The sequence below is a fragment of the Caretta caretta genome, chromosome 3 (genome assembly GCF_965140235.1).
Source record: "Caretta caretta isolate rCarCar2 chromosome 3, rCarCar1.hap1, whole genome shotgun sequence".
Lineage (NCBI taxonomy): Eukaryota > Metazoa > Chordata > Testudines > Cheloniidae > Caretta > Caretta caretta.
Window position 1 is genome coordinate 206,491,466 of NC_134208.1, and position 27,200 is coordinate 206,518,665.

The following is a 27,200-nucleotide window of genomic DNA, read 5'->3' on the forward strand; positions in this document are numbered from 1 at the left end:
GGACCCTGTCAAAGTCTGAAAAACTAACTTGTTTGAAAGTCTAAATTATGTTCACTGGTTCTCCTTTATCCACTACTTCACTGATACAGTTCAAAAATTCTAATAGAGTAATGAGACATGATTTTCCTTTGTAACTTTGAAACTATGTTGGCCAGACACTATCAAACCATGATCTTCCAAGTGTTTTATAATTCATTTTCAATTATTTTAATAGGTCATTCACTCACCATTCCTTACCCATCCTGGCTACTAGCCATTAATGGACTTAACCTCCATGAATTTATACAGTTCTTCTTTAAACCCTGTTATAGTCCTAGCCTTCACAACCTCCTCAGGCAAGGAGTTCCACAGGTTGACTGTGCGCTGAGTGAAGAAGAACTTCCTTTTATTTGTTTTAAACCTGCTACCCATTAATTTCATTTGGTGGCCCCTAGTTCTTATATTATGGGAACAAGTAAATAAGTAAATCCATTCCTCCTCCCCCGTCTTTGGGCTTACAAAAGAGAAGTTCAGGATAAACATGTGGACTACGATGGCATATCAGCCCAATATGTTCTCTATCTGTGTATAAAAATTTAAAATTATAAGGTGGGAGGGTATTCCCACACCCATATGTTATAATTAATTCTTATTTTCCACTACACAGTATGATTTCTCCAGTCTGAAAAAAGGTGATGCAATTGTTGCATAGGATTGTTCATGTCTTTGTACTGGGATGTTTGTTATTAGAGGCAGGTATGGCCAAATTACAGGCATCTCAGTTACATCACTATCTTTCTTTCTTTCTCCCTCTCTCTGTAAGCTAATTGCTAAATCTTAAACTCAGAATGCCTTTGGGAGCTTTGCATAAAATACTCTCTCTTACATTGCTCTTTTATATACTGTACCTCAAAAGAGGAGACAGACATTTCTGGCAAGTTTGAAATGTTAGGTCACATTTGCCATTAATTATACTGTATTTCTGTATGAACATAAATCAAGAGGATATTTTTTAGTTTTATTCCTTTTCTAGCAATATAAAAATCGATAACACAGAGAAGAAAAAAGTGCAAATTTTGCATACATATAGCCTTCAATAAGGAGTGCTGTCTTTGCCAGTCTGACTAGAGTTGTGAGAGAAATAAAGTGATAAGCAAATAAAGACAGTATATGTGCTTTAACTATGAGGTATTGTCCTTACCGATTTAAGAGTACCTTGTATGCAGTTATCCAAACACATACAGCATGCAGATAAATATGCACACATATCTGGATGCCTGTGCACTGACATAAACCCAACTGTGTTGGCTGTTCAACTAGTATCTTCTTGCTAATACTTTGCATGATTTCTTTTCCGAAAGAAAGTTGTCAAACCTCTGTCAAATTGAAAACCATGCCAGCTGTGTTGTGAGCAACTATTCAACAATAGGTTTGAATCTGTGATAAAAGGTCTGTGGGATTTTTGTTTTTAAATAATGAAACATTTCAGAAAAGGCTTATTACTTATGCCATCTTCCAAGCGGAACCAATGAAACTCTTGATAGCACATTTCAGTGAAAAGGCCCCTGGGCTGTATATTTACTTAAGTATATAAACACAAGAACTTTAGCTCAAATAAGCAACATAGTTGTGTGGTGTTCCTCAGTCTTTATGCTCTCTCATCACTGTGAGCTTTGAAGACCGGGCACTCTCAATGCCCAGCCACCTGGGGATGTGATTATTAGTCAAAATATTTGCTTAGATTGTAAGGTCCTTGGGGTGAGGACTGTCCTTCTGTATGTGTCTGTACAGTGCCTAGCACAATGAGTCCCTGGGTCTATGATCGGGCCCCGTATGTGCTACCATAATACAAATATTAAGTAACAGTGATATTACTATACTGTATAAAAAATAGTTAGGCATTCATTTAAACAAATCTATTAAATACCACTGACTTGTGGGGTTTTTTACCAATATCTACATTATTAATTATATGAGGTTTAATAAGTTGTGCTGATTCTGCCACAGTAATTTGTTTATGACTGAGGCATCACTTAGTTCCCTGAGAAGCATGATCTAAATTCTGCCCCAAAACCGCTGCATTGTAACACGCCATTGCAGTCGTTTTGGGGCATCCTGAAGCAGCTTCAGATAAATTTGAAAATTTAGGTTATTGAATTAAATATGGAAATAAACATGAAAATAAAGATCACAATATCACCTCTATTTTAATGTGATGTTAAATTAGATTGTGTTCTAATGATAAAGTTTAAATTTTGACTGTGCTGTACATTTCTGTATTGAAACTCTACAGCACTGCTATAGACTCTGTCAGGGGAAATCAGAAGCTTTGGCAGATAAGGCAAGGAACTGTTGGGGCTTCCGGCACCAAAGCAGCTATGGTAAACGTTTGAATCTGTGTGAGAACTACTACATTAGCTAAACGTTAAAATGATCAGAAGCGAAATTGTTAACAAGACTGATGATGCAATTTGCATAATTAGATTTCAAAGTAAATACCCCGCTGAGCTGAAAGGAGTAATTCATATTTGTCAGAGCTACTTTTTCAGGCGGCCTGCCGACTCAAACAAATATCACTATATAAGTTTGTACCATTTCTTCTTTGGGAGGCTTTCATCACAACCTTAAGAGCCATGAATTTTTTTTTTAAATGAATGTTTAGGTTCTGGTCTACAGCTCTGAAGCAAGGGTGAATTCTGCAGGATTATTACATACTTAGGGCCCTGTTTATGATGCATACTATGTGTCCAATGGTACCTCATCCCATTACACAAATATATCGGTAGGTAGCATGTTATTAACAACTATGTAGGTTCATGTAATCAAAAGTTTACACAGTAGTATATTGTAGTTGTTGAGCAGCAGGCATTAAGACTGAGTACTTTGATGCCAGGTTATAATGTTACACCACATTTGGTACCAAATATGCTTGCTGTGTACTATAATTTTTCTAGCTGAGAAACAAAGTTTTCCCAAATCAAATCAGTTATTTTTGGCTAATACAACCACCTTCTTTGTAAATATTCATACATGTCTATTTATAGCAGATTTTATCCTCAGTTTATGAAACAGATCTGAGTTGTTGATCTGGCAGCACGATATTAATCACAGGCATGACACTCAGATAAATAAAAAATAGTAATAATCACAACAAACATTTATTCATGAGTTTTGAAAATCAAAAGGAACAAAGAGTTAATGATTCCTCTGAGCAGTTTTTCAGATAATTTAAAAGTAGACAAAAAAGTAAGGGAATATAACATGACAGGAAACTTGCAGTCAAGTGTGCCACCAAGAGGCAAAAATCAGCAAGCCACGTAAGAACAAAAGGACAGTGTTAACATGTGACAAAACTGAAAACCTTCAGAATGGTTTATAACTAAGAATCTGCATTCACTATGCAATCTTTACACCTTGACCAGATTTAAATTCTAGACTGTAAGAATATATTAAAGATATACAGTCATATATAAAAATTAAATTAAATTAAATTAAAAGCGGCTCCAAGGTGAAAGTGTTGTCTGGTAAGTAAGTTCACTGGTTTTAAAAATGCCAGAGAAATTCTACTTTGTGACAGTAAGTTACAGTAAAAGAGAAACAAGAACAGTTTATAGTTAGAATACATAGCAGTGAGCATTTCATTTTACATTTTTGGCACTGATTTTTTAAGAAACACAAAACAAAAACTGCAATAAAAAGATGAAAAATACAAGACATTTAAATTAATAGAGCAGTCATTATTACCAACACTAAGATAAAGGAATCCAAACACACAGGGCTAGATTTCCAAAATGGCTCAGCATCATCAACAGAGGCCAGATTTTCAAAAGAGCTCAGCACCCAGCAGATCCCTTTGTTCTCAGCAGAAGCTTCTGGGTGATGCATTTTTTGAAAGTCTAACCAATTTGTGTAGATACTGTGACAAAGTTCCTCCTCTGCTTTGGTGGGTTATGTGCTTTCGTGCGGATTTGCTCGCTTCAGAGGTTCACAGCTGTCCTCAGTTTGGCTCCTTTTGTTAGTGACACAAACCTGCCGTTCACTCAGCTAACCTCATCACTGGCCGGCATGGAGAAAAGGAGGACAACAATCCCTGCAGTCTCTGCTGGCCCACCTAATGGGTCAGGGGACGGGCCAGAGACCTTCCCCTCTGATGGGACCCACAGTCCAGGTCAACTCCTCTTATATCAAATAGGGAGTTGGGGGGATGGGGTGAACCCAGGCCTGCCCTCTACTCCGGGTTCCTGCCCAGGGCCCTGTGGATTGCAGCTGTCTACAATGTCTCCTGTAACAGCTGCATGACAGCTACAATTCCCTGGACTACTTCCCCATGGCCTCCTCCCAACACCTTCTTTGTCCTCACCACAGGACCTTCCTCCTGATGTCTGATAACACTTGTACTTCTCAGTCCTCCAGCAGTATGCCTACTCACTCTCAGCTTCTTGTGCGCCTCTTGCTCCCAGCTTGTTGCATGCACTTCACTAACTGAAGTGAGGTCCTTTTTAAAACCAGGTTCCCTGATTAGCCTGCCTGTCCTAATTGATTCTGGTAGCTTCTTAATTGGCTCCCGGTGTCCTAATTAGCCTGCCTTAATTGGTTCCAGCAACTTCCTGATTGTTCTAGAACAGCCCATTATCTTACTCAGGGGAAAGGGACCTGCTTAATCTGGGGCTAATATATCTACCTGCTATCACTCTCCTGCAGCCATCTGGCCTGATCCTGTCACAGTACCGAAATGGAAGAAAGAATTTTGTTGAAAATGCCCCACAGCCAACTTTAAAGTTTCTGTTGGTTCTTTGTTTTGTTTTTAATTTTTGTATGGGGGAGGGAGGGTCCAAGACCACAGTGCCAAAGAATACTAGTTTTCTTCTTTTTGTAATGTCCATGTAACAGCCATGCTACAGCATTAATGCACCCATGACACATCAAATTATAGGTGTGTCTGCAGTTCTTTTAACCATTTGGAATAAACTGGACCTATATTAGCTTTCCATTGTATTAAACCTTTTGCTACCACAAGACACATCAGTTCCCTTTTCTTGGTGTTTGCTGGAAAATTTAATGTGTCTACTAATTGCAATATAAAGATTTATGTTGATATTTGTATTCTTGAACAACATTCTTCAATGATGTGCGCCATGAAAGGGCTCTCTCCCCACGTATCATCGTCACATGAATACATTTTTAGAAGATTTACTAATATCCTCATAAAAAACATGGAAAACTATTTTTAGAGATGTTCCATTTTGTTTAAAATATATCTTACTTCCTGTAGTTTTTACACGATGTATATTTGCCCAAAAACCGAAACTTAGTTTAAGAGCAGATCTCTTTGTGTTGCCTGCTCCTCACATTAATCCATAATTTCTAATATCACTCATTTCCTGATTTCCCATTGATTTATTGCTAAGTCTTTCACCAAGATTTAACACAGGAGCTAGAAACTGTATTCATGCAAGCCACACAAGTAAGCAGGATCATACTGGTGGCTCATAGTCATCCTGTGATCAACCAGTACACCCAGATCTTTCTTCTCCTCTGCCACTTCCATGTCCGCAGTTTATACCAAAAATTCTTGTTGTTAATCCCTAAATGCATGACCCTGCACTTTGCACTAATGCATTTCCTTTGTCTAAAAAATCAGTTATCTTCTCAAAGGAGGAGATCAGGTTGGTCTGGCAAGATCTACCTTTTGTAAACCAGGTTGTATACCATTACCCCTAAGATCTTCATTAGCCTTATTAAAAACTAAGGCAAAATATTTGTTTAGGTGTTGAGCCATGCCTAGTTTAACTTTAATATCCACGCCATCCTCAACGCTTAGCAGTCCCACTTCTTCTTTCCTTGTTTTCTTTTTATTTATATGGATATAGAACCTTTTACTGTTGGTTTTAATTCCCTTTGCAAGGTCCAACTCTGCTTGGCTTTTGACAGTTCTCACTTTATCCCTACACTTTGACTTCCAAGAGGTAGCTTTCCTTGCTGATCCATCCCATCTTCCATTCCTTGAAGGCTTTCTGCTTTCTCTTAATCATCTGTTTGAGATGCTTGCTCATCCAGTCTGGTCTGCAACCCTTCCTTACAATTTTTTTCCCCTTGCTTTGGATGCAGGTTTCAGATACATTCTGCAACTCTGACTTAAAGTAATTCCAAGCCTCCTCCACATTCAGATTCTTGAGTTCTTCAGTCCAGTCACTTCCCAAACTAATTCCCTTAATTTTTTTTAAGTGAGTCCTTTTGAAATCAAGGACCGTCGTTGCAGATCTATTTTTGTTTATCTGTCCATTTAGTTTAAACTGAATTAGCTCATGATCACTTGAGCCAAGGTTATCCCCTACAACCAGTTCTTGTTGGTTCCATGACTATTTGGTGAAGAAATCTGTCAGCTATCACAGGAAAATTGGGGCCCTACTATTATTAGTAGCGCTTGTCCTCTAATCTATATCTGGGAAGTTGAAGTCTCCCATAATCACACAATTCCCAGTACTATTTAGTTAGTTAAAAACATTAAAGATATATCTATTTATATCCAAATTTGATCCGAGGGGGGAGGGAATTGTAGCATACCCCAAGCGCTAGCCCAGGGGAACCTCTAGTAGCTTTCTTCCCCAAAGTGAGTTTGGCCAACACAGACTCTTCTAGTTTGGAATTGGCCCATTACATCACTTCTAATTTCTTTACTCCACCACTTTTAGTTCTGTATTTCGTGAACAAATACCCTTCAATACCTGTAGTCCACTCATGACTGCTATTCCACCGTGTTTCTGTTATCCCTGTAATATCTGGTTTCACTTCCTGCACCAATAGTTCTAGTCCCTCCATTTTGTTATCCAGGCTCCTTACATTGGTGTACAAAAATCTTAATTGCTGCTGCTTGGCTTTGCCCACGTACCTCACCCGACTGCGTACAGTCATTCTGCTGCCAGTATCACTTACCTGACTGTTAGTGCTAATACCAATGATGCTATGATTCCTCTTAATGTCCATTCTCCTACACACTGCTGTTTCTTTCTCCATTGCTGTATCCTTTCTTACTTGATTTTCCTCCAGCTCAATAAAATCATGCATGGAGATTACATGAGCATCTCCCAAACATCTCCCCTCCCCCAAGATCCTAGTTTAAAGCTCTTTTAATCAGTTGTACCAACCTCCATCCCAGAAGTCTATTTCCCTCCCTACACAGGTAGAGTCCATTCCAGGAAAACAGTCCTCGGTTCTAAAGGATAAGGTCCTTTAGAGTAATGGACCTGTTGAGAGAGAGAAGTTGTGCCCATTATTGAACCCAGAAATGCTCCTATAAAAAGAATTTGCTGTGCATGGGCCAAAATTTATTTTTTTGAGATTTATCTGCAGGCTTAGACTTCAGAATAGTAAAGTAGTAGTTTGAACTGCCAACCACACCTGACATGACCAACCCTTGAGGAGCCAGTTGTCAAGACAGGGAAAGATTTATTCCTAGACAATGGAAATAGGCAGCTATGACCGCCAGCACCTTTGAAACCACCCTTGGGATAGATGTCAGGCCGAAGGCTGGTAGGACTTGGTACTAGTAATGATTGTGACTGAATGTGAAATGAAGAAATTTTTCATGAGAGGGATTAATCGCTTTGTGGAAGTACGCACCTTTCAGGCTGAGGGTCTAAAGACAGTTCATTGATTCCAGGGAGGAAATTGCTAGGGATACCATCCTGAATTTCAGATGTCTGACATTCTTGTTCAATCATCTGAGATCTAGCATCAGCCCCTCGGTTTTTTGGGGTATCAGAAAATATCTTGAATAGAACATTTCCCCCTGTGTTGAAGCGGAACTGGTTCTATGTCTCCTAGACTTGGGAGAGATGAAATCTCCTGTGTTAGCACTGATTGTGAGAGGGTTCCCTGAAGAGGGATGGGGCAGGAGGGTGGAATGGAGGTAAACTGGTTAGTTATTCCAATGTAATGGTCTCCGATATCCATTTGTCCGATGTTAAAACTTCCCATGCTTGATGGAATAGAGAGAAGTGGTGCCCAAATTGAGGCAGCAGGTTATGTCATGCAGATGAGAAATCCTGATTAGTGGGTGGTTTGGTCTCAATCAAATCGCACCTGGAGCTGCAGCTAGCGAGAGATGTTAAGAGTAACAAGAAGGGTTTCTTCAGGTATGTTGGCAACAAGAAGAAAGCCAAGGAAAGTGTGGGCCCCTTAATGAATGAGGGAGGCAACCTAGTGACAGAGGATGTGGAAAAAGCTAATGTACTCAATGCTTTTTTTGCCTCTGTCTTCACGAACAAGGTCAGCTCCCAGACTGCTGCGCTGGGCATCACAACATGGGGAATAGATGGCCAGCCCTCTGTGGAGAAAGAGGTGGTTAGGGACTATTTAGAAAAGCTGGACGTGCTCAAGTCCATGGGGCCGGACGAGTTGCATCCGAGAGTGCTAAAGGAACTGGCGGCTGTGATTGCAGAGCCATTGGCCATTAACTTTGAAAACGCGTGGCGAACGGGGGAAATCCCGGATGACTGGAAAAAGGCTAATGTAGTGCCCATCTTTAAAAAAGGGAAGAAGGAGGATCCTGGGAACTACAGGCCAGTCAGCCTCACTTCAGTCCCCGGAAAAATCATGGAGCAGGTCCTCAAAGAATCAATCCTGAAGCACTTACATGAGAGGAAAGTGATCAGGAACAGTCAGCATGGATTCACCAAGGGAAGGTCATGCCTGACTAATCTAATCGCCTTCTATGATGAGATTACTGGTTCTGTGGATGAAAGGAAAGCAGTGGATGTATTGTATCTTGACTTTAGCAAAGCTTTTGACACGGTCTCCCACAGTATTCTTGTCATCAAGTTAAAGAAGTATGGGCTGGATGAATGCTCTATAATGTGGGTAGAAAGTTGGCTAGATTGTCGGGCTCAACGGGTAGTGATCAATGGCTCCATGTCTAGTTGGCAGCTGGTGTCAAGTGGAGTGCCCCAGGGGTCGGTCCTGGGGCCGGTTTTGTTCAATATCTTCATTAATGATCTGGAGAATGGTGTGGATTGCACCCTCAGCAAGTTTGCAGATGACACTAAACTGGGAGGAGTGGTAGATACGCTGGAGGGCAGGGATAGGATACAGAGGGACCTAGACAAATTGGAGGATTGGGCCAAAAGAAATCTGATGAGGTTCAATAAGGATAAGTGCAGGGTCCTGCACTTAGGACGGAAGAACCCAATGCACAGCTACAGACTAGGGACCGAATGGCTAGGCAGCAGTTCTGCAGAAAAGGACCTAGGGGTGACAGTGGACGAGGAGCTGGATATGAGTCAGCAGTGTGCCCTTGTTGCCAAGAAGGCCAATGGCATTTTGGGATGTACAAGTAGGGGCATAGCGAGCAGATCGAGGGACGTGATCGTCCCCCTCTATTCGACATTGGTGAGGCCTCATCTGGAGTACTGTGTCCAGTTTTGGGCCCCACACTACAAGAAGGATGTGGATAAATTGGAAAGAGTCCAGCGAAGGGCAACAAAAATGATTAGGGGTCTGGAACACATGACTTATGAGGAGAGGCTGAGGGAACTGGGATTGTTTAGTCTGCGGAAGAGAAGAACGAGGGAGGATTTGATAGCTGCTTTCAACTACCTGAGAGGTGGTTCCAGAGAGGATGGTTCTAGACTATTCTCAGTGGTGGAAGAGGACAGGACAAGGAGTGATGGTCTCAATGTTTGCAGTGGGGGAGGTTTAGGTTGGATATTAGGAAAAACTTTTTCACTCGGAGGGTGGTGAAACACTAGAATGCGTTGCCTAGGGAGGTGGTGGAATCTCCTTCCTTAGAAGTTTTTAAGGTCAGGCTTGACAAAGCCCTGGCTGGGATGATTTAATTGGGGATGGGTCCTGCTTTTGAGCAGGGGGTTGGACTAGATGACCTACTGAGGTCCCTTCCAACCCTGATATTCTGTGATAAACCATCAAAAGTGGTGTTTAGATGATGCTGACGCCTGGGATGAAGCAGCTGATGTAGCGTTAAGGCTTCTTCTTTGAAAATCTTGAGCTCTTAGCTGGTGGCCCGCAGAAGGAGGAAAATTGAACAGGGCAGGATCTTTGTGTCAACTGAGACCTGCTAAATTTTCTCTTATTTGCAGGTGTGCATATCACTGAAAACCTGAGTGTTGCCCTAGAGTCACTTAGGGTATAAAGCAAATCATCTTTGCAGTCCACGAAGAACTTGTGCCCATCGAAAGGTAAACTTTCCTCCGTCAACTGTACTTCACACAGCTGAAGCCAGGAAGCACTTTTCATGAGTATTGCAGTGGCTGTGGAAATAGACCTGGCTGAAGTGTCCACCACATCAAGTGAAGCCTGCAGAGATGTTTTTGCCAAAAGCTGATCCTCCTTTATTATGGTGCTAAACTGCTCTTGGTGTTCCTGTAGGAAATGGTAATAAAAGCATTAAACTTCTTGTAGTTCAAGCAGCCATATTTTGACATCAGTGCTGGTGGGTAGCTATCATGAGCTGTAACGTTGTTGATGAGTAGCTCTTATCACCAAAAAGGTCCAGATATTTCCAGTCCTTATAAGGTGTGGCTTTTGGGGCATGTTGCCTGCCCCTTTCATTTACTGCATCCATGACCAGAGAATTTGGTGCTGGATGAGAAAATAAAAATTCAGAATCCATGCCCAGGACATAGTAATTTTTTAAATCATTTTATTGGCACACCGGGGGGGGGAGGATTGCTGGAGTTTGCCACACGGTCTTGGCTGACTCAGGAATGGCTTTGTTAACTGGCAGTCCCACCTGTACTGAAGTAGAAGTGTGTAATATGTTCAGGAGCTTACGATGGGATTCCTGTATTTCTTCCAGGGGAATCTACAGGGTGTCAGGGACACACTTCACCAGGTCCTGGAATTGCACAAAGTCATCAGCTAATCATGGCAGTGGTGTCATGACTGCCTCTTGAGGTGACGATTACAAGATGTTTATAAAGGGGTAATCTCCTTGGCTGCCCTTGCCTCTTGCTTCTCAAATGTCTCTTCTAGCTAAAAGTGGAGAGCAGGGATAGACAATACCAGGGAACGTGGTCTTCTGTGTTCCTTATGGGACTGAATCAGGGTCCCCCGAAACTGCTGGTGGTACACTGCCCATGGACCCCAATTAGGCCAATGAGAAGGACCACAAGGCATGGGGGAAGGTATCCAACATTGGTCATCCCAAGTCTTAGTAGCCAGGGGTCTCTTATCCTGCCTTTGTTGCATCTTCTGACAAAGTTCCTGCTCTACCTTGGTGGGTCTTGTGCTTCTTGGTGGATTTACTCGCCTTGGAGCTTCATGACAGCTCTCAGCTTGGCTGTTTTTCTGAATTTACAGTCCAGGTCAACTCCTCCTGTGTCTGACCAGGAGTTGGGGAGGATTTGGGGGGAACCCGGGCCCGCCCTCTACTCCAGGGTCCAGCCCAGGGCCCTGTGAAATGCAGCTGTCTAGAGTGTCTCCTGGAACAGCTGTGCAACAGCTACAACTCCCTGGGCTACTTCCCCATGGCCTCCTCCCTTCTTTATCCTCACCATAGGACCTTCCTCCTGGTGTCAGATAATGCTTGTACACATCAGTCCTCCAACAGTCCGCGTTCTCACTCTCAACTCCTAGTGCCTCTTGCTCCCAGCTCCTCACATGCACACCACAAACTGAAGTGAGCTCCTTTTTAAAACCCAGGTGCCCTGATTAGCCTGCCTTAATTGATTCTAGCAGCTTCTTGATTGGTTGCAGGTGTTCTAATCAGCCTGTCTTAACTGTCTCCAGAAGGTTCCTGATTGGTCTGGAACCTTCCTTGTTACCTTACCCAGGGAAAAGGGACCTACTTAACCTGGGGCTAATATATCTGCCTTCTATTACTCTCCTACAGCCATCTGGCCCGAACCTGTCGCAATCTGTATCAAGAAATAAAGTCTCCTGGAATAAACTGGAAAGCCTTGAACAGAAAATTCAGAGTCTGAGTCAGAATGCTCCTCCACATATTGTATCGTAGCTGACAACCCCTCGTCATGGATAACAGAAGTTGTGGAAGAGGCAAGTTTCACAGCAACATGAGCAGTTGGTGACCCAGCAGACCTTGGTACCGAGAGATGTCTGGAGGTCACAAGCTGTAGAGATTCAGGTTCACTCAGTACCATGAGGTCTTTTGGGTACCAATATTCCCACAGTACTGGGAGCACAACAGAACTTGGTACAGGCACCAATTATGTTCTGGATGCCATTGTCCAAGGCACTGATGTCGGTATTGAGGGGAATCACAGATTCCATTGAAACCGCTTTGTTGCTCATATTATTCTTCACTATAGAGTCCTTTACTGCTGAGGTATGGGACTTAGTTGACATCTTACAGTGCTTTGCAGTGGCTGAAGTTCTCACAGCCTCATTAGCACTCCACTTGGGGCCTGAAGTCTCTAGTGACCAAGTCGTCTTTGAGGAGAAATTCTCTATTCTGCTCCTCTTATTGCCCTCTTTAGTCTGAGTGGGAAGCTCTCGGTACCCCCTGCACCGTTGTCGGTACCTCACTCATGGACAATGTCGGAGATCAGGGTTTCAATGCCATCTTCACCTTGGAAGCTCTCATGAGTTGTGACCATGATCTTGACATTGACAGGGCACTGACAGAAGTAGAGGGTCTCTGTACAGAGGGATTTCTCTGCAGCCGGGACAGAAGCCAGTCTTAAGGCTTGCTCCATTATTAAGAGCCAGTATGTTTTCCCTTGCTCTTAAAGGATCTTCCCTGAACAGAAGCTAAGATCTTGCATTTGCTGGGAATATGAGTCTCTCAAACAACTAATACACTGAGATTGCCCGTCACTGACAGAGATTGCTTGTTGACAAGAGAGGCATCTTTTAAACCCTGAGGAGTCCAACATTCCAGATAGAATCAAGTCCATTAGGGCCCCTCAATAAGGGATAACACAAACAAAAATGTATTTTTTTTAAAGAAAAGAAATAAACAAATGTGAACAAACATTCCAAAAGCTATAAGGAGGTAAACGTACTACTACTACTGCTGCTGCTGCTAAGAACTAATAATGCTAGGAATACTCATAAAAGAGGAAAAAGGGGCACACTAAATTCCATCTCTCCCAGGAGGAGACTGAGAAGAAATTGAGAGCAGTTTGCCCACGCATCCCTGTATAACCTCTGTATGGGGCACAAGGATGCGTAAGTCGCATGCGTGAGCCCAAAGGGCACTGCTACCAAAATTCTCCAATCAAAGGTGGATGCGCAGCTGAAGTGGAGCGCCCACAGGGACATGACTTGAAAAACAACAATTATTCTTACTGATGAAACAAGCACACCAGCAGCAGTTTGAAAGTTTACAAGCTGGAAAGAACAAAAATTGGGAGAACAGAAAAGGAGGCAAATATACAATACACAAATAGGGAGAAGAATCGTTTAGGCTATAGGATAAATAATTTCTAGCCCATACTTTATTTTAGTTTGTGTTACAGCCATTTCCCTCCAACTTCACAGCTTCAAATTTGCTAATCCAGGCTTCGCCATCAAAACAATGTAGTAAAAATGTGTAAATGCAGTAGTAAATACAGTAAATGCAATTAAATTACTTTAAAAAGAAAAGTCAAGCTTTTACCTGATCTTCACTAGTTAAGCCAATGTGCATCACGAGATAAAAATGCACTAGGAAATCAGAATTTGGCAAAACATCTTGGCGCCTAGTCATCATAGCACAGATCAACCTGTATGCTTGAAGTTTGCCTTCTTTATATTCATTTGGCAAGGTTGTTGCCTGAAAAGAGCAGAGAATTTTTATTAACAGACAAACAGCAACCAACTGTATGTATACTGTATGTATACTTGCCAATAAATGTTTTGAAGCCACATTCTAAATATGGATTCTCAAGAGTCGCTTAGCTGTTCTAGACAAAAGTATAGCTAAAGGGTGGACGCTGATTATTTTTCTAATACATCTAGAACAAGGATTGCAGAAAGAAACACTGTAAAAATGCCATTAAGTGATTCAATATAGACATGCAGTAAAATACTACTCTGCGCAGAATTTAAAATTAATTTACCTTGAACAACCATGCTGCAAATATTCTGAGAGGTGGAATTAAAACAGGAGGAGAAGGTGTAGACTGGTTGTCCAAACTTATAGCAAGATTGTCCCTTATCTGATTTAAAAAGAAAAGGGAGGGGATTAACAAAATAATATTTAATACATTAAAATGAGTATTATTTACAATACATGATTACTTCCCAGCCTTTCTACTGGAAGTGCTGTCATCTGTCTGTCTCTCTCTCTCTTGCAAACACATACATACACACACCCACACACACTTTCCAATGAACTCAAATTCAACAGAAAAGTGTGTGGTAGTATTCTTCCATCCTAATCAAATATTATCATGTTAAGGTTGTACTGTGGAAATTTACACTAACTCCCAACATTTGTGGATTATTTTGTACTTTCAATTCATTGCTTCTATTTCACTATTTTACCATCTCAGAATATACTAATTTAAATCCTTTTTGTTACTGCACAAAATTGTCTTTTATTAGTTGTTTTTACTGAAATTTGAACATCCTTTTTCTTTATTTACAATATAACCTTTCCCTCCAAACACCACACTTTATTGATTTATTCACTGTTAAAGTTACAGTATCACTAAAAGAACCAGCACGAGCAGTTGAAACTCCTTAAATATTCTAATAAAAAATCTATTTTACTGCTTAGTAAACTTTTATTAGAATATAAATTAATTTTTATAGCAAATACAAAATCACTCTCTTTGCATTAGAATAAAACACATTAAACACAATACCTTTGCCAGTTTGTACCATAGTTCATAGAGATACCCAAAAACTTTGGCATGGATTTTAGGAGACTGGATATTATTCACATCTCCAAGAATTCCCAAGATCCTTCTCCATAATACAGCAGCTGAATCAGGATGCCAACCTATGAGGTTTCCACCAGCAATTATACTGCAGTCATCAGCAAGGAACTCGCTGCTGTCTATAGAATAAAAAAAATTGGTTTCCATCAGTTATAAATGCAGTGGGTAGTCTATCTGTGGTCCACAAAACCCAAACAATCATTCATATAAAACAAGGGAGTAATGGTTATGAAAAAAGTTCTGAGCTATGAATTTAAGCATTCATTATGCAAAATATATATTCAGAGCAACACCTTTCTCAAGGAATGTTTCTACAGATAATTGGTAAAATTGCCCTGCCAAGTCATCTTTTCTCCTGGAGCTCCATCCAATTTTGGCCCTTTTATAGCCTCTTGAACTTCCTATTGTGAGGTATCCTCATCCAGTCTCTTCTTTTCTAATTCCAACATGATTGGCATTTGAAACTCAGAAATAAAACATCATAAAGACATTTAGCCATTTGCATTCCCTTAGATGCAGTGAGGGAATAATGGGAACAAACAAATGCTTTCTTTATAAGTTTAGAAGTCAAATATGGGAATTTTTTACTCCAGTACAATTAATTTAGTTAGGAAAAAATAAACTTTACCTAATACCCCAAGTATTGTGTGATGTTCCCCATTCAGAAAACACAAAGATTCAAGACAGTAAAATAATGATTTTCATTATTAAAACACAGACTACTACTTACTAAAATCATGGCTAGCACATTAGGCAAAATGAAAGGGAAACTAAGCTTCATTAATTATTCTACAGAAGAAATGGGTAGTATCTACAGATAGTGGCACACTACATGACAGACAAAGAATAATTTGTAGTCACTGATGGTCATGTAATTAGAGAAGGCTTTTATTAGGGTTTAACAGCAGTATCGAGAGTCTCCTAAATAATTTGCTCTGGATTCAAAGTGTAGGTATTTGATTACAATGATTTATTCATGCCGTGAAGTGGTGGTACATACAAAATGTTTACAATTTCATTTTTTCCTTATTTCACTAGGTAGGATTGCCCCTTAAGCACCATTCTCACTTATCAATTACTAGCAGAAGTAGAAGGCTATGTCAGGGATTACACTGCAAGGGGATGACACGCTAATATTAGTAAGAAATCCATGTAAAACTATTTCTATCACTTAGATCATCATGGAGAAGACGAGATTTTTCTGGATATAAATTAAATCATTCTCAATTAGCAAAAAACCCTACAATTCCACCATGTTTATGCTGTGAGAGTTTAAATGGGTAATAAAAAACTTCATTTGTTTGGGAATTAACATGACTATGTTATTAAACAATGCAGACAGGCATACACGGAAGCCAATTATAGAAAACATCAAGGAAGAATGACAAGTGGGATTCCTGGAACCTTTGCTGGGTAGGTCTTTGTAAAGGTGATTTCTACCGCAGAATTAAATTTTCACTTAAAATGCATCCTTTGGAGTGTATCCTTTTCCGAGCAGGGCTTAATGTGGGCTTCATCCAAGCACTTTAAGCAGGTCAGATGGGGATCACTGACCAGCATAGGCTTTTAACAAATCTCACAGGACTTAATCCTGGGGAGCAAGGCATCCTTTTGGTACCGAGCACAGTACCAAAAGAGGAAAACTGGTCCAAATGGATACAAGCATAGAAACCTAATGTTAATTTACTTAAGAAAAAAACAAAAAAACAAACCAACCAACCATAACTAACTGCAACTATCTACAAAGAGAGAGGAAGGCACTTGAGTTAATAAGACCAAGATCATTCCAACCACCATCACTGGTGTTAAGAAGGAACTGAGGGGAGTCGGGGGTGGCCCCACCCTGTTATACCAGTGTGTAGCGGCGTGTGGCAACACAAAGTGCTCAAGCCACCTGATTGGTACTGCTGAGGGGAAAAAAATCTCTGACCTCTGTGCACAAGGAGCACACACACTTACAGTGGAATGGCCATGTGCGATCACTCCAAGAACTCATACAATATGCATGCATGAACTTTAAATTAGTATAACTTTTACTGTCCTTGCTATTTTCATGTTATTTCTCTTTTCTGATTGGTTTATTACCACCAATTACACACTCTTACCCAACACCAGCACTAGAGGCTTCTACAAACAAACTGCAAGTTTAGCTTGAGAGAACTTTTAAATCGCAAGCCCAAATACACTTACCTTTGGAGAAACAGGTATTAATGAAAACACTAAGTAAAATTAACCCAAATAGCCAAAACATAAACTGAAAACCATAAATGAGCTCCAATTAGATGCATCATTTTACTGTATCTATTGAAATTGATCACATTGTCTCCTTCACTACAGTGCACAGAGGGGAGCTAAAACAGGAGTATTTACAGTGGAAACTCCAAAGGAGTAATGGCAACAGTTCCACAGCATGCTCTTGTTCTTTCCCCAGCCAACAGAAGCCATTAAAGCAGATGCACTACAGAGTAGGGGCTCTGCACATTGGGAGGTAGTCAGTTTAGGAGAGGGATGCTCTCTGCAGCATCATCCCCCAAGAATTATGATGCATTATTAATATATGTTGGTTGGTCAGTAAAACCCTCAGAAGTTCTGAGGGAGCTGTAGTGTCATAGCAGAATGGGGTGTCTCAGGGAGCCAGCTCTACAGAAGTTTCCAGCTTTGACAAGGAAACCTGAATCACTCAAAGGATATGAAAGGCCAAATCCTCCGTCCTTTCTGCATGAACTCAAAACTTTACATCAGACAGAAGAAAATGAAGTTAACTCAAAGAATTAAACCTTGGAATTTCTGAGCCCCACTAAATCTAAAAATGGTTTCAAAGAAAGAAAGATATTAATATTTAACATGACTAACACTCTCTCAACATGAGAAATACAGTTATGCACACTCATTCTGTTAGGTAATTACAATCTTATTACTACATTTGCCTTTCTGCTCTAGATTAATGATCAAATTATTTTATAAAAATAGTTTTCTTTTGCATATGCAAAGAGCAAAGTTCTTGTATTATGGATAGAAAGCAAGCTAGCAATTTGTCTTCTTCACATAGGTAATAATCCTTAACATATGTTATATTACAATTTCCCTTTGTACCGATGACAAGCTGAACTATTGAACTGGATGAACTTATTCATTATGTTAGTAGTATTTCAAAGAATAATTGAATAAATGGAGTAGATAACCCTGAAACTATATATCTCATTATAGAAAATAGCCTACCAGAAAAATTCTTATGTTACCTGATTAAGTTACTGAAATAAAATCTATGATGCACTTTTTAAAAATTAGATGAAAAGTAGCCTTTACAAAGAACAAAAGCACCAAAAGAATACAATACATAGTCATAAATAATGAGTCCTATATGTCAAAGTTACAATAATTAAAATGAAAAAGGTAAAGGAAAATTACTAACAAACTGACTTTTCTTAGGGTGTTCCCTTCATTAGGTCCATATTCTAATGTATTTCCTAATGACACTGCAGACTGCTAGATAATTAAAGCATATGCACAATACTATAAAAAAAACTACAACATAGAGGGTGAAATCCTGCTCCTCCCTCAGATCAGTAAGATTTTTGCTCCTGACTTCAACTGGACAAAGATTATACCTATAGAGTGATTGTTTCAGAGAGTATAAATACTGAATTACAATTTACCATTATCTTCAGTCTGACTTTCTAAATCCTTTAATAAAGGGAGTCTGCAATTCCCATTTCTGATTCAGCATTCACAGCAAAAGCTTGGAGACATGGATTCCAAATGCTTAATCTTGAGAAAATCATTGTCATGAGGAAACAGCAGCAACTGAAGAATAGTACATTCAGGAAGAAAGAATCATGGCTAGCAAGTAGGATTTTCCCCCTTATTTACTTATAAAATCTTTCTAATCTCCAACAAATGAAATCTATGAAAGTAAAGTGGTAATGAAGTTTCTATCTGAAGGAAACAAGAGACAGAAAATGAAAAGCATGGAACAAAAGCATGGAAGTATAGTCAATACTGCTATATTCTTTGATAACCTTTGGAAGGAACTTTGTATAGGCCCTTGACATGTCTTTAGTTTTGCTCCCTTACTGCTTTCTATATGAAACAGAAGTTAACTACCATTTCAGTCTTCTATTTTTATACCAGTTACCTATCATAGGCCATAAGAACTTTGTTCTGTAATCTCCAAAGCTACACTACAAAGCTACCAAATACCTGCCCTTGTGTACAGACAACCTCTCTCTTAAATCTTCATAAATATATTAGTTGCTTCTCATTAAAATATGACACATTTCAAGAGTTGGCAGGCTGGAAGAGATATTAACTAAATATTGGATTTTCAAAAGTGTCTCAGTGATATCATCAATTATTCCCTGTGTCCACTGAAGCTAGGATGAGAAGTAATGGGCTTAAGCTGTAGCAAGTGAGATTTAGGTTAGATAATAGGAAAAGCTTTCCAACTATAAGGATAGTTAACCTGTGGAATAGGCTTCCCAGGGAAGCTGAGGAATCCCCATCATTGGAGATTTTCAAGAACAGGTTGGACAAACACCTGTCATGGATGGTTTAGGTTTACTTGGTCCTTCCCTCAGGGCGGGGACCTGGACTTAATGATTTCTCAAAATCCCTTCCAACCCTACATTCCTATGATTCTAAAATGGTATCTAATATAATTAAATAGTAGGATATTAAGTTCTACTGCCAATTTTAACTCTAGTAGACCCAGTTTCTTAACTCTTGGATGATATTTTTGTGACTACAGATCTTTCTCCACTTTCTAAATATCTAATTACTTATGTCACTACCACACCTCAAGATGAAAGATAACCAGAGCACAAAGAAGGAACTTGGAGAGGTCCTTCCCTTTGAGATACTAGTGATGTCTGACATTCTTTCCACTATCATGTTTTTCCAGAATTGTCCCTCATTTAACAACATATAGTATACATTTGCTGGGTTTGTTTCATGGTCTTCCATTTTTGTGTGTGTCTGTGCATATTTTGTTGTGCAACACTTGACCTAGGCAATCAAACTGATACATCATTGTGATGAAGTGAAAGAAGAGTGTTAACACATTCTCTGAGGAAGGGTTAACTTTCTAGACACTAGTACTGTACACAGTGTTATTAATATTATTCAAAATTAAGAAAATGAAGCATTACTAAGAGTTTACAATGTTTTATTTTAAAAGATGAACTATGCCATTAGGGTTACATGTAATGTCAAATAATTCTCATCTACTTTAAAACAAACACTTTTAAAAGCAAAAAAGTGCATGCAAATTGAGTTGTGTAAACTAGCATGTGTAAGTTCTACCGTTTTGTGACAAAAATTTACAATATCTATTGTATTTTCTTGAACATAGGTACCTGTTAAATTTGCAGCATCTGAAGGACTAAGCTGCAGCCAATGACGTGCATCTGCATCTACACAAACATCTGTTGGTATATTAACTTCATGTTCTTCTTCACATGTTTGCCAGGGGACCAGGGTGATCTCTACTTCATTATTGTAGCCAATGAACGTGTCACTGCTAACACTTTCACCTAAAGTAAGCAGGAATTACTAAATGTCATAAGCAATGTTCTACAATAAAAAAAATCTTATTTTCAAAAACATGATTAAAAGTAATCAATATTATATATGTGATAAGTCAAATTAGCACATGCCACCACAAACTACTACTCCTTAGAAAAAGAATTTGGTTTCCTGGAACTCACTCATTTCTCTTTCTCTGTGATTTCCATGTGACTGCTGCAAGTCTGCTTTCAAATCTAACTCAGCTGGACTGCTGCTCCTTCGTATTAAAACCTTCAGAAAAAATATAAAATTGCATTCCTCTCAATTCATTTATGGTTAATTTGAAAAATATATCCCATAATATTTTAGAATAATTCCCTCTATTAAGATACATATACATTTTATACCTAAGTATCACTGAAAACTAACTCTGACTTATTCAGGGGTGGTTTAGACAATAGTTAGTCCTGCCTTAGTGCAGGGGACTGGACCAGATGGCCTACTGAGGTCCCTTCCAGTCCTACATTTCTATGATTCTATTAATAAAAAACCATATCACATAAGGCATAGAGTAGGAGCATGTTACTAGAGTTAGTTGCTGTGGAAACTTTAACTCTAAATTTCCTAGATTACATGGGTGTTAAAAACTTATCAGTTAAAATGTTGCATCAATACAGGGCTGGGGGGGAGGTGTATTTTTGTATTTGCAATTAATATTCTTCATTTTTAAAAAAGGAAAGATGACCTAGATGTCAAAAGAACTTATATGTTCTTGATACATTGATCAGGCCTTATGACCAACTTTTCACCCTACTTGGTTTCTTAGGCTGAAGCACTGCCACGCAGGAGGCAATGAACTCATTTGCCGAGGCTGTCTTTCTGGAACTTGTGGCCCCACAGCTGATTTTTGTGGGGAAGGAATTGGCACTCATTCCACAGACACATGCAGTTGCTTGCACTGTTTGGAAGACTGCCTACAGTTTTGTTTTTCCCACCAAATCAGGTTCATGTTGAGTAGATAAATCCAGCATGTAGTAATATTTGAGCTTTGCACTGGTTCACATAATATTTTCAGTTATTTATGCAATAAATATGGCCACAACCTCAATATCAACTTGCAAAGAAGGTGGGAAATGTGATATTGTTGGCAGCATTATCAGGAGGTGGTAAATATTTTGACCAACATGTCAATAACACAAAAGCAGGGGAGGAGGGTTAATCTCTTACTCCCACCACCATTGCCTTTGCCTGAATTGGGTAAAGAAACTGCAGCAGAGCAATACGTAGTGTTCCCACTTTGCTCGAGCCAAATGTGCAGTCTCCATGTTGCTTTTAGACTACACCCACTTAAAAGCAGCGGACCAAACCAGAGTTTCAAACTACATTCATCAATTTGATATTGCATTGCACGTCTAACAGTATCAGCAGTTTCAAGCATCAATTATTTCTGCTGTTTATTCAAAATTAACATGAAAAATTAAAAAAAACCTGTCAGTCAGAATGCTGACATACACAAAGTTTTGAAATAAATGGCTGATGGTGCAAATTGTGCTGAGAAAGACATTTCTCTGAACACTTCATGAACGATCAAACATTTGTTTAAGTACTATGCAATTTGGTAATGAATATACTTTATTTATAAGACCGTTATAAACTCTGTGTTTATAATAATATATATCTATCAAACAAACAGAGTTTATAACTCTTATAAATATATTCATTACCCAATATATTTTTATATATATATACACACACACACACCCCTCTACCCTGATACAACGCGACCCATTATAACACGGGTTCGCATACAACACAGTAAACAGGCCTCCCCCCCACCCCCAGGGTCTGGGAGGCAGGAGCTGTGGGGGGGCACTTTTGGGGGCCCCACAGGCCCAGAGTGGCCCGGGTGATTAGCAGAGGGCCGGGAACAGCCCACTCCGCTTTCCTCGCCCCGACCGTGTCACTCAAGGGAAAGGATTCCCCCCTCCCCAGCACTCACCGGCAGCGGCAGAAGTGGAGCAGCACAGCCTCAGCCTGCTCCACTCTGCCAGCTCCCAGCCACGGCGCTCTGCTTCCCGCCGCAGGTGGGTGTGGGGGGCGTCCTTTCCCCAACCTCCCCACACTCACTGGCAGCGGGAAGCTGAGCAGGGGCGGTCAGGGGACAAAGAGCAGGGGGAGCAAAGTAAGTTCAATATAACGCCGTTTCACATAACGTAGTAAGATTTTTTGGCTCCCACGGACCGTGTTATATCGGGGTAGAGGTGTGTACGTACACACACACACACACACACACACACACACACACACACACACAGTCTTTATATGTTGCTTTATGTAATCTTCATTATAATATTTCCATAAACGAGTGTTACAGTCTTATAGTATTAGAAGATGCAGAATATTCATAACAACATAAGAATGGCTATACTGGGTCAGACCAAAGATCCATCCAGCCCAGTATCCTGTCTACCGACAGTGGCCAATGCCAGGTGCTCCAGAGGGAGTGAACTTAACAGGTAATGATCTAGTGATCTCTCTCCTACCATCCATCTCCACCCTCTGACAAACAGAGGCTAGGGACACCATTCCTTACCCATCCTGGCTAATAGCCATTAATAGACTTAACCTACATGAATTTATCCAGTTCTCTTGTAAACCCTGTTATAGTCCTTGCCTTCACAACCTCCTCAGGCAAGGAGTTCCACAGGTTGAATGTGCACTGAGTGAAGAAGAATTTCTTTTTATTTGTTTTAAACCTGCTACCCATTAATTTCATTTTGTGGCTCCTAGTTCTTATATTATGGGAACAAGTAAACAACTTTTCCTTATTCACTTTATCCACACCACTCATGATTTTATATACACCTCTATCATATCCCCCCTTAGTCTCCTCTTTTCCAAGCTGAAAAGTCCCAGCCTCTTTAATTTCTCCTCATATGGGACCCCTTCCAAACCCCTAATCATTTTAGATGCTCTTTTCTGAGCCTTTTCTAATGCCAGTATATCTTTTTTGAGATGAGGGGACCACATCTGTACGCAGTATTCAAGATGTGGGCGTACCATGGATTTATATAAGGGCAATAAGATATTCTCCGTCTTATTCTCTATCCCTTTTTTAATGATTCCTAACATCCCATTTACCTTTTTGACTGCCGCTGCATATTGCTTAGACTTCTTCAGAGAACTATCCACGATGACTCCAAGATCTTTCTCCTGATTCGTTGTAGCTAAATTAGCTCCCATCATACTGTATGTATAGTTGGGGTTGTTTGTTCCAATGTGCATTACTTTACATTTATCCACATTAAATTGCATTTGCCATTTTGTTGCCCAATCACTTAGTTTTATGAGATCTTTTTGAGGTTCTTCACAGTCTGCTTTGGTCTTAACTATCTTGAGCAGTTTAATATCATCTGCAAACTTTGCCGCCTCACTTTTTACCCCTTTCGCCCGATCATTTATGAATAGGTTGAATAGGATTGGTCCTAGGACTGACCCTTGGGGAACACCCCTAGTTACCCCTCTCCATACTGAAAATTTACCATTTATTCCTACCCTTTGTTCCCTGTCTTTTCACCAGTTCTCAATCCATGAAAGGATCTTCCCTCTTATCCCATGACAACTTAATTTACGTAAGAGCCTTTGGTGAGGGACCTTGTCCAAGGCTTTCTGGAAATCTAAGTACACTATGTCCACTGGATTCCCCCTTGTCCACGTGTTTGTTGACCCCTTCAAAGAACTCTAATAGATCAGTAAGACATGATTTCCCGTTACAGAAACCATGTTGATTTTTGTGCAACAATTTATGCTCTTTTATATGTCTGACAATTTTATTCTTTACTATTGTTTCAACTTTTTTGCCCGGTACTAACGTTAGACTTACCGGTCTGTAACTGCCAGGATCACCTCTAGAGCCCTTCTTAAATATTGGCATTACATTATCTATCTTCCAGTCATTGGGTACAGTAGCTGATTTAAAGGACAGGTTACAAACCATAGTTAATAGTTCCGCAATTTCACATCTGAGTTCTTTTAGAACTCTTGGGTGAATGCCATCTGGCCCTGGTGACTTGTTACTGTTAAGTTTCTCAATTAAGTTTCTCTGCGATGACTTTATCATCTTTAAGTGTTCCTTTTGCATCTCGATCGTCCAGGGACCCCAGTGGTTGTTTAGCAGGCTTCCTGCTTCTGATGTACTTAATACTTGCTATTAACAGCTACAGTTTAATTCCAATTTCTATTTCATCAATGGGATCCACAAACTTAAAATTTCAGTTGTTATCCTTTGTAAACATTTATATTAATAATTAGAAATAAAAAGTTCTTAGGATCTTGGCAATTATTAGAACTTGGATCAGAGTCTATTAATTTTGCCTTACGTGTTGGGCTTCATTTTCTTTCTTCATACATCCTTTCTTGTCTTGAATGGATTTGGAATCCACACAATTTAAATTCTGCGAACTCTCAGTCTTTTTATCTGCATAATCAAAATTTTAACAAGTAAACAAATGAGACAAGAAATACAGACAGTTAAGGAAATGGAGCCTATGGGCTAATTCTAAAACGATTCAAAACAGCACTAAATATGTGCATGTTTTTCATCTTTCCAGTATTTACAGAGAAGTGATTGAATATGACACTCTCATATGATAGTGTAGGATTGTTGTGGACTCATTTATATTGTGAAAGCATTCAATTATGTGGATAATTCCCTCATAAATAGTGTAAAAAACTGCAGTTATTGGAATACAACTAAAATCTTTAGCTGTGGTGTGTGAAATGTAAATGCAGTGCTAGATACTGGAAATGACAAGTTACACACCAATCACAGATATTTTTCAGTGGCTTTCATTGTGAGACGAGCTCTGCTTCAACACAGATGATATTCTACACTTCCAAATGACAATTGCCTAAAGCCAAATTGATTTTTTACAAATTAATTAAAAACAAGACACTTGTCAAAGAGAATTCAGTGCCTGTGAAAAGTGTTGGAACAACAGAGCTGGAAAATGAAGTTATATTTCCCACAAAACAGATACAGCACATAGAATGGCCACTCAAGATTCCCAACACATTTCCACTAATGTTACCTGTCTGCCGATATTTTACCTACTATTCCCCAGAAATGAAGTATCAGGCTACGTGCTAATGGCAAATCAATTATACAGTTAAGTCAAATATCTCACTAAATTGCTCAGTGTCCATTTATGAGACCCTTCAATAAGGCAGATAAGAAAGTTTGCTTGACTGTTCCCTACACTTCTTAGATGAATGGAGCACAAATGGATGTAGCCAAGAGTATAGTCAGCATCACAGCAGATAAACCCTGGAGGAAACATCTCTAAAACTATATAGGTAAATTATTAGCCAATGATAGCTGTCTTTCAATCATTGGTAATGTACTTAAAGCCCTGGTCTACACTGTAGAATTACTTCAATATAACTACACTGCTCAGGGGTGTGAATAATCCACCAACCTAAGCACCAGTGTAGACAGCCTTATGTTGGCAGGGATCTAGCCGATGCAGTGTTTTAAGTGTAGGCCTGCCCATAGTATAAAGCACCTGTAACTAACTCACGTGGAAGGTTGCAACATATTTTCCTATAAACAAAACATTATAAACAGGAAGTTTGTATGAACGCTCTTGTCCACACTGGGGAAGAGCAAGAATTCACTGAAGCTATTTTGAAAACTGGTCAACTCATTAAGTTTACCAACAGTACATAATTAATGTAACCACTGTATTCCTCTACAATGGGGAGTATGTGCAAAAACAATTACTTATGTAGCAAGAAGTGCTAATGTTCTATTGGTGACCACTCTAAGCTTACAGCTATATGGAAAATTAGGACATGCAATTCATCAATGGTTGCCCAAGGAGTGGAAACTGTAGTGTTCTAATGTGTTCACCAAGTCATCTAACCATGTTAAGAGTTCAAATTAATTAACACTACCAAGTCCTCCAGTATAGAAAAATACAATCATTGTACTACTTTTTTTGCAAGAGATAAATTACATTTTAATTATGATCACTAAAGCAGAACTTGTTTTTAAAGTATGATAGTAAAAATGAATGGCTCTTACCTACACTACAGCATCCAGTGATGCTGAATTAGGAGCTGCCCTGGTAAATTAAATCCTAATTTTTCTAATGTAGCCAAAGACTAAGGTTAAATATACTTTCTTTGGCCATTTTTAATGCATCTTCAAAGGGTTAAACTAACATTTTAAGTGAAATATACATACTATTGAAAATCCTCAGTGGGTGGGTGTGTGGATGGAGACATTCAGAGGTATTATTTTAGGAGCATGATTGTGTTATACTTAAATTTATTATTTAATAAAATAGGGTTTGGAACACTGAAAAACAGGATTTATTGTACCATAGCTTAAATGAACAGACATTATGGCATAAATACACATTCATACAATAGCAATGGGACATTTTTCCTTCCTATTCACAAATGTAGTTTAATGAGATTCAAAGGCAGCTTAATACAGTATAGCCACTGTATGTCTGTCATAAATACAAAGGGAAGGGGAAACCCCTTTAAAATCCCTCCTGGCCAGAGGAAAAATCCTCTCACCTGTGAAGGGTTAAGAGGCTAAAGGTAACCTCGCTGGCACCTGACCAAAATGACCAATGAGGAGATAAGATACTTTCAAAAGCTAGGAGGAGGGAGAGAAACAAAGGGTCTGTGTCTGTCGGTATGCTGCTTTTGCCAGGGATAGAACAGGAATGGAGTCTTAGAACTTTTAGTAAGTAATCTAGCTAGGTATGTGTTAGATTATGATTTCTTTAAATGGCTGAGAAAAGAACTGTGCTGAATAGAATGACTATTTCTGTCTGTGTGTCTTTTCTGTAACTTAAG

At 39.5% G+C, this 27,200-nt stretch overlaps 1 protein-coding gene across 5 annotated transcripts in view; it reads right to left on the minus strand.

The window, feature by feature from the left end:
- Positions 1 to 27,200, minus strand: part of RALGAPA2 (Ral GTPase activating protein catalytic subunit alpha 2) — a 303,204-nt gene that overhangs the window by 181,266 nt on the left and 94,738 nt on the right. For all 5 annotated transcript variants that reach the window (XR_007355571.2, XM_048842432.2, XM_048842433.2 and 2 more), the window contains 6 exons: positions 24,707 to 24,804; positions 20,528 to 20,618; positions 20,177 to 20,353; positions 14,748 to 14,941; positions 13,998 to 14,096; positions 13,556 to 13,711 (listed from right to left, as the gene is read on the minus strand). Coding sequence is in view for 4 of the 5 variants with exons in the window: in XM_048842432.2 (XP_048698389.2) it covers positions 13,556 to 13,711; positions 13,998 to 14,096; positions 14,748 to 14,941; positions 20,177 to 20,353; positions 20,528 to 20,618; positions 24,707 to 24,804 (815 nt within the window). In the remaining variant the exon portion in view is untranslated. The remainder of the gene's footprint in view (positions 1 to 13,555; positions 13,712 to 13,997; positions 14,097 to 14,747; positions 14,942 to 20,176; positions 20,354 to 20,527; positions 20,619 to 24,706; positions 24,805 to 27,200) is intronic.